General features: G+C 39.2%; 1 protein-coding gene across 1 annotated transcript; it reads left to right on the top strand.

Moving 5' to 3' along the window:
* The first annotated feature begins 796 nt into the window (after positions 1–796).
* On the top strand, positions 797–13,607 carry LOC114580913. The gene is made up of 6 exons (XM_028699823.1): positions 797–946; positions 1,027–1,093; positions 8,321–12,885; positions 13,094–13,178; positions 13,241–13,443; positions 13,521–13,607. The coding sequence occupies exons 1-6, from the start codon at positions 797–799 to the stop codon at positions 13,605–13,607; spliced, it is 5,157 nt and encodes a 1,718-aa protein (XP_028555656.1).
* Positions 13,608–13,831: the final 224 nt, after the last annotated feature.

Raw genomic sequence — 13,831 nt, 5'->3', positions numbered from 1 at the left:
CTTCCGTCATTGATGACTTAGTAATCTCCAGGTACAAATGGAGAGACATTCCAGTAAAAGTTCAATCATGAAGTAGTTTTACTAGTAATTGTTGGCCTGGCGAGCCTTGATAGTCGCGCTTGCAACTTCCGGCAGGGTCGGACCCCATGGGTTCCGGCAAGCATATCAAGGCTCGATATCATTGACCATGCAAGCATAGCAGTGTGTTAATTTTGTCAGAAGTAGATGTCAAAAGACTTGAGTTACCTTACAAGTTGTTGCTATAGCAGGAGAGATGCAAAATACTGCTCGAACTCTTGATCAATAGTCGGGCTCCTAACACCCAATGGAGCACCTGAACAGGAGTCGAAAAAAAACTAAGTGTGTTTCACTGGATTGAATTTGAATTTGACTATTTTAGTTAGCTTTTTTGTGGAGAACAGAATTTACTCTGAGCAAAAGCTAGAAAAATTTTTCGGTTCCTCTAAAGAGAGTAAGAATGTACCTTCTCCAGGGTTCCACCTTCCAGATGCGAGCCTGAATGAATGTGGCGATACATCGTTGGAGTAGAGAAACATAGTTTCGGTCTCCACATCAACCTCACTCACAAGTTCTAAAATGGCATGATCTAATCCAAAACCAGAGTGCATGTCCTCCATAACATTGTAGCCTGGATCAAACTGAAGAGTGTCCTTCATATCTGCACTTACTACACTCCATATCTCTGCTTTCCAAGGAATAGAGCTGACTCTTAAAAACTTCATTGCCGCAACTGTTCAAAGAGGTTGAAGTTCGGTTTTGATGAAAAGTTGAAGTAATGGAATTTTCGCTTGAATCTTTACCATCAGAGGCTCCAATGAAACTGTTGCTATCCTTCGCTGATTCTTGTGGTTCATTCTGTATTTTTCTAACAATTGGATCCTCAGGAAAACCCCCTCTGATCACCAAGCCTTGGCCAAAGATTTTGGTTCCAACTCTAAATCGCTGTCTTGGGGAAGAGATGTCCAGACTAGTTGATTCATATTGTAGCTTTCTTTTCTTGTTCAGATCAACACTTTTGATCCCATCACTGGAACTGAAAATGCGTTGTTTCAAAATTCTATCAAAGAAAATGGTACTCGTTTGAGATAAAACTGTGCCAAGAAATTAAAAATTTAGAATAGAAGAAAAGAAAACAATATAACATCCTAATGAGGACATACTCTAATGATGACTGTTGCCCGCCAAAAATCAAGCTAGAGGACGAAGGTTAATGTCGAGGGCATTAGCTTTTTTTCAATATCACACAAAAAATGAAATGCAAGACATTTTTTTATGTGAAAAACACAAAGGGTAAAAAAATGACGCCTCACCTAATTTAATATCATCCACTTTTATAAAACATTATAAAAATTAAATTAATCAGACTTGACTAGAAAATATTATAAATGATCTTTTTTTTTAATTAAATTTAAATGAGAATTTGACTCTTAATAGAATATAATGGTGGAAAAGAATGTCCGTAGCTGACCCCATGCAATAGGATAAAAGCTTGATGTTGTTGTTCTTGTGGTCCAACTCAAAGAAAATAAAGGGACTTTAGCGCATGATGCCTCATGGGCAGTCAATGAACACAAAGTCAAGAGCAACAAGGTAGGTCCTTATACATATCAATTGTAACCTACAATGCACATACATCGACACGACGACATAAATACGACACAACACAGACACGGAACACGTTAATTATTGAAAATGTAGAACGCGGATATGGGTTGGACAATTTTTATATCTTAAAGATGGCGTATAAAAATTGAATAAACAGAATATTAAGAATAATTGAGAAATAGTAAGTCATTTAACAAAAATATATGCTTAAAATAATTAATATTAGAATGTAAAGAGTTTGGGATACATGTCATGTCAAGCATTGAGAGAAGAGATGACAATGTTGTCGAGAGTCGGGCATTCATATTGTGCAATGGGCACCATTCTTTGATGTCGGAACGACATCGACCCTCGATGTCGGGATGATGTCGGTCGTCAATACTGAGATGATGTTGGACGAAGATGGAGCGTCAAGACTGTGAGTGGGCATTTTTTTAGTTTTTTTATGAAAAAGGAGGGGAAGGTATTATGAGTGTAAAAATTGGTGGTATTGAGCCTTAATATCAAGATACCATCGTACTTTAATATTAATATGGTTGTTCTTATAGTGTTAGAGAGATGACATCATGCGTTATTGTGAAATACTAGTTGTAAACCGCTAAAGGGAAATGAAAATGAGAATGTTCGGGAAATGGGATATTAAGTACGGGCGATTGATTTGTGGCTATAGAGAGAAAATAAGAAATTTAATTTTTATTTTTTTTAATAAATAAAAATTCGAAGTATAAGAAATTATATTTAAAGAAATTCATAAAATATTTGAAACAAGCGTGTAGTTTTAATTATTTTTTAATCAGACAAGTCTTTGGCGTGTTCAATACTTGTCGGAGGAATTTCATAAGCGTGTCGTGTCGGATATGTGCCGACACTGCATATGTCTTTGAGAAAAAGTGTCAGTGCACCATAGGTTACGACATGGCTGCAGGTGGCTATAGTGTAACCTTAGTAGAGGCTACTATGTCCTAGATTATGCTAGAGGCAATTGTAAAGCAAGCAAGGCTATGGAAAAAGCAACAATGGCACAAGAAAGATTTTGAAGTGGGTATTAAAAGAGACGGTTGCAGCCCAAGCAAGGTCGTGGCACATGTCTGGATACAACAACCATTACAACACACAAGGGTTGTAACATAAGTCATGAAGAAGGTTGTGGTGCTTGTCTAAACATAATGATGACTAAGGCGCAAGAAAGGTTTTATATAGGTCTTTAAAGGATATAGTTGCAATGTTTGTGAAGTTATGGCGCAATTGCAGTCGTCACAAGTACGGTTACGGTACAAGTGAAGTTGCAATGCCAATGAGGATGCAACATTCAGTTTGGATAAGGATATGAGCACAATGAATGTGACATTGTGGCATAGGACTTGAAGGAAACAACTACAACATAGATATGATGCAAATGAGGAGTCGGCGTAGTATTAAAAGAAGTTATATGTGACATGAATATTGAAGGAGACTGCAATGTCGCAAGTTGTGATTTTTTTTCCCATCCCAATTTCCACAAATGTGAGCTGTCATGTTGTAAGTGATGATCAAACCCAAAATATTGATAAAAACTTTTGAGGCACTTATCAACCATAATAGGGGACATCCACACACACACACCGTCCTTTTAGAAGGCTAAAGGCACTTATAAGCGCAAATCTTACACCATTTATCTACATTATTGAATTATCCAGTTTAAAGCAGATCATCATCCTTGTAAGTCGATCCTAAAGTCAAATTGTAAATGTTAAAACCTACTTTAAATCTCAAACATTTGAATAAGTGGATGAATAGTATAATATGTGTGAGGATAAGTATTTCAATTACTTGTTAAATTCTCTTCATCATTTCCTTCATATATTTCAATTTCTTTCACCTAGCAAATCCCAAAACAACAAAAGCCTCAGAAAGCCAATAAACTAATGCTGAACTTATTTACAAAACTAGCAATGAAGTTCACATCTCCTAAAAAGTTGGTCATTGTGCACAAAGATCTCATCCAATCAAGAAAATGCTACCTAAACTCTATCAAGAAGGATACATTTTCGAAGAAGAGAAAAGTCGAGGAAGAAGTAATAGAAGTGCCCACTTCAATAGAAAAAGCAACTTGCCAAGGTCTTTTTTGTTCTCAAGTTCTCACTCTTTTATGATGTAACCAAGATGTATTTGCATTCGACCATGCCAAGATACCGGGAATAGATGTTAAGTGTTGCCTGGCACCATCTAAATGTCAATGAAAACAACTCAGTCATCAAGCAATAAAAGGAAGTTCTTTAAAGCGATCAAGGTCACCATTATTGTAAAAGTGGGGAAGTTGCTTAAAGTAGACTTTATCTAAGAAGTATATTACCCTAGGTGGGTCTCCAACATGGCTATTTTAAAGTCTAATGATAGTTGGAGAACATGCGTAAACTTCAAGAAGGTTAACCAAGTTTGTTCAAAAGAGAGTACTCTCTACCAAACGTTGGCACCGTGGTCCGCTCCATCATAGGATTCCTGAAACTAAGCATTCTCGATACTTTCTTGAGAAGGCTATGCCATTTGGTTTTGAGAATATTGAGGCTACATACCAGAGTTTAATAGATAAGATTTTTTCAAGTTCAAAGAATGGAAAATCTTGGGAAATCTTGAAGTATAAGTTGATGTCTTGGTGAAGAGCAAGATAAAAAATGAGCACTTTGCAGGCTACCTAACTCATACAAGCTTCTACCTATCACCATCTACCAAGATACTATAAATTTATCTTCCACTATCATCTATCTAATATCGATATCTACCACCATCTACCTAATAAATTCAAATTTCCTATATATCATCTCTGAGTACCATGTAAGGAAATGGCTCCAATCTGCTGAAGTACTTCATAAGCGCAAGCAAATAAAAAGAAGATGAACATAGAGAAAAGAGAGATTTAAGATTTCGATTATTGGTGGGACAAGTTATCGCAATAGAGAAGAAAATAGAGGAATAAGCTCTTGCAGCAAAAAGGGAAAAAGGTAGTAGCATTAGCATCAATGTCTTCTTCTCCATATTTAGCCTTCATTTTCATGGCAGGCTACTGCTTTCCCTCTCAATCATTGATATAGATAAAGTGTATCTCTATCATTATCTTTATATGTATGAAAAGAAATCTTTAAAATACTCCTCTTTTAAAGCTTACTAAATATTTAATCTATATTTGATCGTGAACACAAGAAAACACAACATAATTATAAAAACATGTGTGTCATATGATTATGAACTTTGGTGGGTTTGTTCTTCGTCTTCATTTGATTTCCCTCAAAATTTTATCATTATCTTATAATCCTAACAACTATTATCAGAGCTTTTGGTTAAGCTATATAAAAATTTGAGCAATGCAAGACAAAAAAAATTCAATATCAATAAATTTGATGGTTAAGAGTTTGATTATTGGAAGATGTAAATAAAATATTATTTTTATCAAAGAAAACTTAATTAAGCTTTAAAGGGATCAAAGCCTTCTGCTATTTATCAAGATGAGCAGGAATTGATAGGCAACACTCGGAGGAGTTATTCACCCATCCTTGATCAAGAATGTTGCCTTCAACATTTTCAATGAAAAGACCACATCATGCGTGATAAATGCATTATTAGATATGTATAAGCCCTTTATTGTCAATACAGTACATCTAATGTGCATTGTCCTAATTTTAAAATATCTGAAGGAGTTTATTTTGTTGAGCACATTAATGAGTTCAACCCAAATATAAGTTGAGCTCTATGGATATCAATTCAATGATGAAAATCGTGCCTAAAGTATATTTTTGTCACTCCCTAAAAATTAGGACGGTGTAGCAATAATCATCAACAACTTTTATGAATCAAATAAATTGAAGTTAAATGATGTCAGAGATCTCATCCTCAATGGTGTAAGACAAGTGAAACCTCTTATCCTAATTTTATTTTTTATATAATATAACATAAAATTAAGAAGAAGGAAGGTTAGAATATTGCTTATAATTATACTGAAATGAAGGGGTTGTTTTGCAACAAGTAGGATTTAGTAAATCCAATAAATCTAGTTTAGTCAATCTTGAGAGAGTTAAAATCTGAAAACTATTTGGGATGAAAACTATTAAATTTTGCTAAATTCTAATAAATATTTTGGTTATTTATTTCATAATGTAAGGCTTGTGAAATAAAGAAATCCCTAAATTCATTAAATCCTGTGAATGGTGTGATTTAACAAATTCTAAATTTAATTAATATTGGACCGAAATAGGATTTAACAAAATAGTAGGATTTGAAGTCTCTAAAATTCTATTTGGCAACATTTAAGCTAAATCTTCCCTAAAATAGAATACCAAGCAGCCCCGAAAGGTAAAAATGAAACTTACTCCATTTCAACTAATATTGTAGTCAAGTTCATAATATTTGAGTTCATACAAAACAAACAAAAAACATAACTCAGTTGCAGATCTCAAATCCAACCATTTTCAAACTCTTGCATTAAAACAAATTGGCTGACTCTAAGTGCAATGAACTAGTCAACCACGCAAGATCACATATAAAAGTTAGAATCCCAAGCCAGATCACTCGGTTCTGGTCTTCTTTGCAAGCAAAAGCACGCATGGTTGTTGCTACAAGAATGATTTAAATTTAGCAGGATTTAGTAAATCCTGGGTACGTTAAATCCTGAGAACAGTAGGCAAGTTAGCTATTAAATTCTGTGAAAGTATTTGGCAACGTAATTCATGATTTAAGACGGTTAGTTCAATAAAAACTAGATTTATGAGGCTCAAAAAACTATTTGACAAAATTCAGCCTAAACTCTGGCCAAATCTGAGCAAAATCTTGGAATGAAGCAGCCCCTTAAACCTTAAAAATTTGGAAGTTCCAATCAAAACATCTGAGTGACGAACAAAGCCCAAGCTCCCAGATTTCTTTTCCCCAAATGTGATCCACCTCGGAACTCCAATGTAATAAAACCTCAATTGATATAATTCCTCATCAGAAAAATATCAAAGCCCTAATACACACCCACAAGCTGGAAAATTACCACAATCTCGACAATATACAGTATACGATCACACAAAAAAGCTTAATCCAATAACAGGAAACGAATTTCAAGTGCAATCAAAGAAGTTTGATGAACCGATCTAAAACCAAAGGCCGCCCAGTGATTACCTGGCAGTCGGAGAAGTTTCCATTTTTTCGCTTACTTGATCGTTTACAGCAGCTTAGTAAATCGAGGACGGAGAAGAGAAGCTCGTATATTCGTTTTTTATCATTCATTCACATCAATAGACGGTCGGATGTTCTCTTCCACTTTGGGTTTTTTTTTTTTTTTTTTTTTTCGTTTTAAATTTTTTTTTTTTTTTCTTCGTTTTAAATTCTGAGTGAATCGAACCGCGTAAGCTTATTAAATAAGGAGATTAAATGATTCCTGCAATCTTCGCATTTATATTTGTCATGCGGCAACTGCAAGCTTATCAAGTAAATAAAATATGCTATATGTATTCAATTTATATGTTCAAAATAAATGAATTCTAAATATATGCCAATAAATCTTATTTCATTTTAAATAATTTACATATTACACTTTAATACTCAAATATTGAGGTATTTCATATTATGTTTAAAAAGGGATATTTGATCTCATAATTAAATAAATGGAAGAAATTTATGAAATATTTGTTTTATTCTTAGAAATATATCTAATAGTTCATTTCGAACTAAATTACATCACAAGATCGTGATGTTTCATAATGAGAGTTTATTGGAGCATCACGAACGAACTGATGAAAGTCACTCGCTAGGAGTAATGATTCCGTCAGGTTACCGAATGCATTCGAAAACCACTAACAAAACGCCACGTCACTAAGTGCTCGGTACTCTGCTCGGTACACTCGGTATGCTCGGTATTTTTACGGGACGCAATAAAAATTCCACTCACTAGGCTCTTATTGACGAGATTAATGAAGGTCACTCGAGCTGACAGGCATCTTAGCACAGTAGTTCATTGGGAGCTAGATTTAGCTGTGATAGCATAATATGATCATGATGTATATTGACATTATAGAAGATCGATAGGGGTTAAGAGTCACATTAAGGGAAAACTTTTACATACATGCCACTTTGCTTCATGCTATTTACATATCTAACATTTAAAATTTTAATATTAAATGTCTACCACCCATAAAACAAATATGAGTGCGTGAAATGAAATATAAAAACTTATAGGATATATTTGACATTAAAATTTTATATGAATGATAGAAATGTAATATTAAAATTTTGAGTATTAGAAAAAAAATAATGAGGAGAGTGAGCCATGCTAAATCTTTTATGAGAAATATAAATTTCAGTGACATTGCAACTATTAAATCGGTGCTAATAAAATCAACAACAACAAAAATTACATATATAATCATTCCCTACAGCTGATGCAGTGCATCTTAGCTTCGGGAGAGCCTACAGCACATCTTATGCCATCCTAACAGAATTCTGACAGCCACTCCCTTTTGTTACCACTTTCAGTTATTTGCTTTAATCATTTTCTTTTATAATTAAATTTACAAAAATAGTTATCTGAGTAATATAGGGGTCGGATAGGAAGCTGGAAGCAGCTTTTGATACTTTTACTACTCTTTTGAAGATATTCAATACAAAACCCCTGAGTATACAGGATTCTGCCTCTACTCGGGCGAATTGGAGTTCTTATGCTTGCATTGTGTTTTCTTTCTTGCAGGTTTCTGGGCTGGTTTTGTTGCTGCTAGTTTCAGCTGCATTAGGTTGGTATCAGAGCCTCACCTGAGAAGAAACATGGCGGATCGCGGCAAGGAACCCATCACCGATGGAGCGCGAGGAGTGGACGCGCTCTGGGCAAACCAGGAGAATCTCAACCGGCGATTAGATGATCTATCGGCGGATATTCAGAGGCTTACAATGGAGGTGCGTCGCGAGTTCAATCTCCTACAGACGAGACAACCACAGCCTCAACCAAAACACGGTGAACATCAGGATCTCAGAAACATGAGACGGAGGGGTCAGGCGGCAAATCGACCTCCCCCACGTCGCCACATTCCAGCGGAGATACAGGATTTTTCGGAATCTGATGAGGAAATGCCGTTCAACAGAGAATTGGAATTCATAGATTCCGCTGAAGAGGATGCAGGGAATCACCAACATTATGAACACCACCAGAGGCGGAGACCGCCCCCTCCTCAATTTCAACCTGGTGAGTTTAAAGCTAAACTAGATATCCCTTATTTTGATGGCAGAATGCATATAGAGGATTATTTAGATTGGGAGAAGGCCGTGGAAAACTTCTTTGAATATATGGAAGTCTCGGCGGATCGACAGGTGAGGTATGTCGCCTGTAGATTAAAGGGTGGTGCAAGTGCTTGGTGGGAACAAATCATTCAGATGAGGCAAAGGGAAGGTAAAGGAAGAGTGCGCAGCTGGCAGCGCATGAAACAACTGCTACAGGCTCAATTTTTACCTACAGACTATGAACAGATACTATACTTGAGGTATCAGCATTGCAGTCAAGGGTCCCGAACGGTGAGTGATTATACTGAAGAATTTCATCGCCTAGCCGCTAGAAATAATTTGAATGAATCCAATAATCATTTGGTAGCTCGTTTTATCGGAGGTTTGAAGGACAGTATCCAGGATCGGTTGGAATTAAGTTATGTATGGTCTATGGCCCAGGCTGTCAATTTTGCGATGAAAATTGAGATGCAGCAGAATCGGCCAAATAGGACCCCATACAATCGACGGCATTGGCAGGAACCGTTGGTGTCCGGAAAGGGGAGCACCTCCGTAGCCAAATCCACACAGAATGTGGGACCGTCTGCACCGTCGGCTACACCCAGTAACACTCCGACTGATTCCCGAAATCAGCCAAAATTGAAGACTCCCGTTAGAGACAATCCATACGCCAAACCGTCGACATTAAAATGTTTTCGTTGTTTCCAGCTCGGTCATAAATCCAACGAGTGTCCTCAGAGGCAGCAGATCTATGTGGCTGAAGGTGAAGAGGAGGGAGAACAAGCCAATGATGAAGGCGAACCGAATTGTGAAACAGAGGATGTCCCGGCGGATGAGGGAGAAGCTTTGGTATGTGTACTGGAGAAACTTCTGTTAGCTCCGCGACAGAACATTGATTCCCAACGCCATTCCATCTTTAAAACCCGTTGCACGATAGGGGGCAAAGTCTGCGATCTCTTGATCGATAATGGGTGTACTGAGAATGTGATCTCACGAGCAGTGGTGCAGAGTTTACATCTGAAAACCATCAAGAACGCCCATCCGTATAAGATAAGTTGGGTCAAACGGGGGATGGAAATTCTTGTGTCCGAATCCTGTAGGGTGGCGTTCTCCATCGGAAAACAATATGTTGGCGAAGTGCTTTGTGACGTCTTAGACATGGATGTCTGCCATTTGATCCTCGGCAGGCCATGGCAGTATGATGTGCACGCCACCTACGACTGTCGAGCCAATGTTTATTCGTTCGACTGGAATGGCCGTCGACTGCGACTATTACCGTCCCAAATGGATTCGAATGTGAAGACTACTCCTTCGCAACGGCAGAGTTCGATGCAAGTAGTCACGGGGGCGAACTTGCTCCATTGCTGGAAGGAGCCCGCTCCAATATTCGCCTTGCTTGTGACTGAGCCGAGTTTAGAACATTCAAAAACTCTACTTCCCAGTAGAGTCCAACAGTTACTACAGCAATATGGTGATATAGTTCCTGAGAACTTGCCCAATGAGCTGCCACCGCTCCGGAACATACAGCATCAGATAGATCTGGTACCCGGTGCCGTTCTACCCAATTTGCCACATTATAGACTTAATCCCAAAGAACAAGTTATCCTGCAGGATCTGATCGATGATTTATTAAGGAGACAATTCATACAACCTAGTTTGAGCCCCTGCGCAGTGCCGGCATTGCTTGTGCCCAAGAAGGATGGAACATGGAGGATGTGCGTCGACAGTCGGGCTATCAATAAAATCACGATCAAATACATATTTCCCGTTCCGCGGATTGAAGAGCTGTTGGATCGGCTGACTGGGGAGGCTATCTTCTCAAAACTAGACCTCCGTAGCGGATATCATCAAATCCGTCTGCGCCCCGGTGACGAGTGGAAGACGGCATTCAAAACGCCGCAAGGATTGTATGAATGGAAGGTAATGCCATTTGGCTTATGCAATGCTCCTTCAACCTTCATGAGGATGATGAATGAGGTTTTAAAGCCATATATCGGCAAAATCTGCATCGTATATTTTGATGACATATTGGTTTATAGTAACTGTTTAGACAGTCACGTAATCCATTTGCAAACTCTCTTTGAAGTGCTAAGACAGCAACAGTTATGCCTTAATCTGTCCAAGTGTGAGCTGGCCGTCCCTACTGTACATTTTCTGGGTTTTGTTATATCCGCGGAAGGTGTTCACATGGATCCTCAGAAAATCTGTGCGGTGCGTGATTGGCCAACGCCTACGTCGTTCTTTGAAGTCAGAAGTTTCCACGGGATGGCTAACTATTATCGGAAATTCATCCAAAATTTTAGTATTTTGATGGCTCCAGTGACCGATTGTCTCAAGGCTAAAATCTTTCAGTGGGGGGATCGCCAACAGAGTAGTTTTGAAGCCATGAAACAAGCCTTAATCTCAGCACCAGTATTAGTACTTCCGGATTTCGATAAAGTTTTCACAGTTGAGACGGACGCATCCTCCATAGGTATTGGAGCTGTGCTTTCACAAGGCGGTAAACCGGTGGCTTTTTTTAGTGAAAAGCTTAGTGATGCTCGACGGAATTGGTCCGCTTATGAACAAGAGTTATATGCCATTATCCGTGCACTTAAACAATGGGAGCTATACTTGTTACATCAAGATTTTGTTCTGTGTAGTGACAACAAAGCTTTACAGTATCTGAATAGCCAGCGATCCATAAACAGAATGCATGCGAGATGGCTTATGTTTATTCAGAGATTTTCTTTCACCTTCCAACATAAGCCCGGAACGAATAATCGGGTAGCTGATGCTCTTAGTAGAAAGAATGTGCTCCTCACAAGACTGCAAGCTGAAACAACTGGTTTAGATTGTCTCAAAGAATTATATGATGAGGACCCTGATTTCAAAGAAGTCTGGAAAGCTTGCCAAGAATCACAGACACAAGGCGATTATTCAATTCGACACGGGTACTTATTCAAAAACAATTTACTCTGCATTCCTGTGTCGTCGTGGCGCCTCTTCCTCGTCCGAGAAGCTCATGGAGGCGGTCTTGCCGCGCATATGGGGCGTGACAAAACTTTAAAGACTGTTCAAGCTCGTTTTTTCTGGCCTAGACTACGGCGTGACGTGATTCGGTTGGTAGACAGTTGCCCGATCTGCCAATCTTATAAGGGAGGAGCTCAAAATACAGGACTGTATATGCCGTTACCCGTACCCGACTCGATATGGGAAGACATCAGCTTGGATTTCATTTTGGGATTACCCCGAACTCGGCAAGGGCATGACTCTATATTGGTCGTCGTCGACAGATTTTCCAAGATGGCGCACTTCTTGGCTTGTAAGAAAACTTCTAACGCCCTGAATATAGCTCAACTTTTCTTTAATCAAATTGTGCGTTTACATGGTGTACCAAGAAGCCTCACGTCGGATCGAGACGTGAAGTTCGTCAGCCACTTCTGGCGTGAGCTATGGAAGCGCATGGGGACGGACATTAACCTTAGTTCAGCATACCACCCGCAAACGGATGGACAAACGGAGGTCGTGAATCGCACGTTAGGCAACATGTTACGTTGCCTTGTTCAAGATCATCCGAAACAGTGGGAAGAGGTGTTGACCCGAGCAGAATTCGCCTACAATTCAATGCCTAACCGCTCGACTGGTAAATCCCCTTTTTACATTGTATATACTAAAGCACCTAATTTGGCAATCGACATTGCCATCTTGCCCAAGTGCAAATCTTTGGCGGCAGAGTCCTTTTCCGGGAGCTACACGGACATGCTCACAGAGGTGCGGAATCACATTTTGAAATCTAATCAGAGGTACAAAGAGTTTGCCGATCATCACCGTCGACAACGTATCTTCAGCATTGGCGATTTGGTGATGGTTCGTATTCGGAAGGAGAGATTTCCGCCTGGCACGTATTCGAAATTGATGCGTAGAAAAATTGGTCCTATACCTATCACCGCCAAGATCAACGACAACGCTTACATCGTGGATTTACCTGCAGATTACAACATGTCGTCGACCTTTAATGTTTCAGATATCTGGGCTTACTCTCCACCAGATGATGCAGTGGTGATCAATAGCTCGTCGGAGTCGAGCTCTACTGAAGCAGGGGAGGACTGATGCAGTGCATCTTAGCTTCGGGAGAGCCTACAGCACATCTTATGCCATCCTAACAGAATTCTGACAGCCACTCCCTTTTGTTACCACTTTCAGTTATTTGCTTTAATCATTTTCTTTTATAATTAAATTTACAAAAATAGTTATCTGAGTAATATAGGGGTCGGATAGGAAGCTGGAAGCAGCTTTTGATACTTTTACTACTCTTTTGAAGATATTCAATACAAAACCCCTGAGTATACAGGGTTCTGCCTCTACCCGGGCGAATTGGAGTTCTTGTGCTTGCATTGTGTTTTCTTTCTTGCAGGTTTCTGGGCTGGTTTTGTTGCTGCTAGTTTCAGCTGCATTAGGTTGGTATCAGAGCCTCACCTGAGAAGAAACATGGCGGATCGCGGCAAGGAACCCATCACCGATGGAGCGCGAGGAGTGGACGCGCTCTGGGCAAACCAGGAGAATCTCAACCGGCGATTAGATGATCTATCGGCGGATATTCAGAGGCTTACAGTGGAGGTGCGTCGCGAGTTCAATCTCCTACAGACGAGACAACCACAGCCTCAACCAAAACACGGTGAACATCAGGATCTCAGAAACATGAGACGGAGGGGTCAGGCGGCAAATCGACCTCCCCCACGTCGCCACATTCCAGCGGAGATACAGGATTTTTCGGAATCTGATGAGGAAATGCCGTTCAACAGAGAATTGGAATTCATAGATTCCGCTGAAGAGGATGCAGGGAATCACCAACATTATGAACACCACCAGAGGCGGAGACCGCCCCCTCCTCAATTTCAACCCGGTGAGTTTAAAGCTAAACTAGATATCCCTTATTTTGATGGCAGAATGCATATAGAGGATTATTTAGATTGGGAGAAGGCCGTGGAAAACTTCTTTGAATATA

This window comes from Dendrobium catenatum, unplaced genomic scaffold, assembly GCF_001605985.2.
Source record: "Dendrobium catenatum unplaced genomic scaffold, ASM160598v2 fragScaff_scaffold_1395, whole genome shotgun sequence".
Taxonomy (NCBI): domain Eukaryota; kingdom Viridiplantae; phylum Streptophyta; class Magnoliopsida; order Asparagales; family Orchidaceae; genus Dendrobium; species Dendrobium catenatum.
This window is presented reverse-complemented; position numbering and strand designations above follow the sequence as displayed.

Coding starts and splice junctions, on each gene's coding strand:
- LOC114580913 (XM_028699823.1), top strand. CDS start 797: ATGGAATTTTCGCTTGAATCTTTACCATCAGAGGCTCCAATGAAACTG. Junction 947..1,026: donor AGCCTTGGCCAAAGATTTTG/GTTCCAACTCTA, acceptor TTTCTTGTTCAG/ATCAACACTTTTGATCCCAT. Junction 13,179..13,240: donor AAAACCCCTGAGTATACAGG/GTTCTGCCTCTA, acceptor TCTTTCTTGCAG/GTTTCTGGGCTGGTTTTGTT.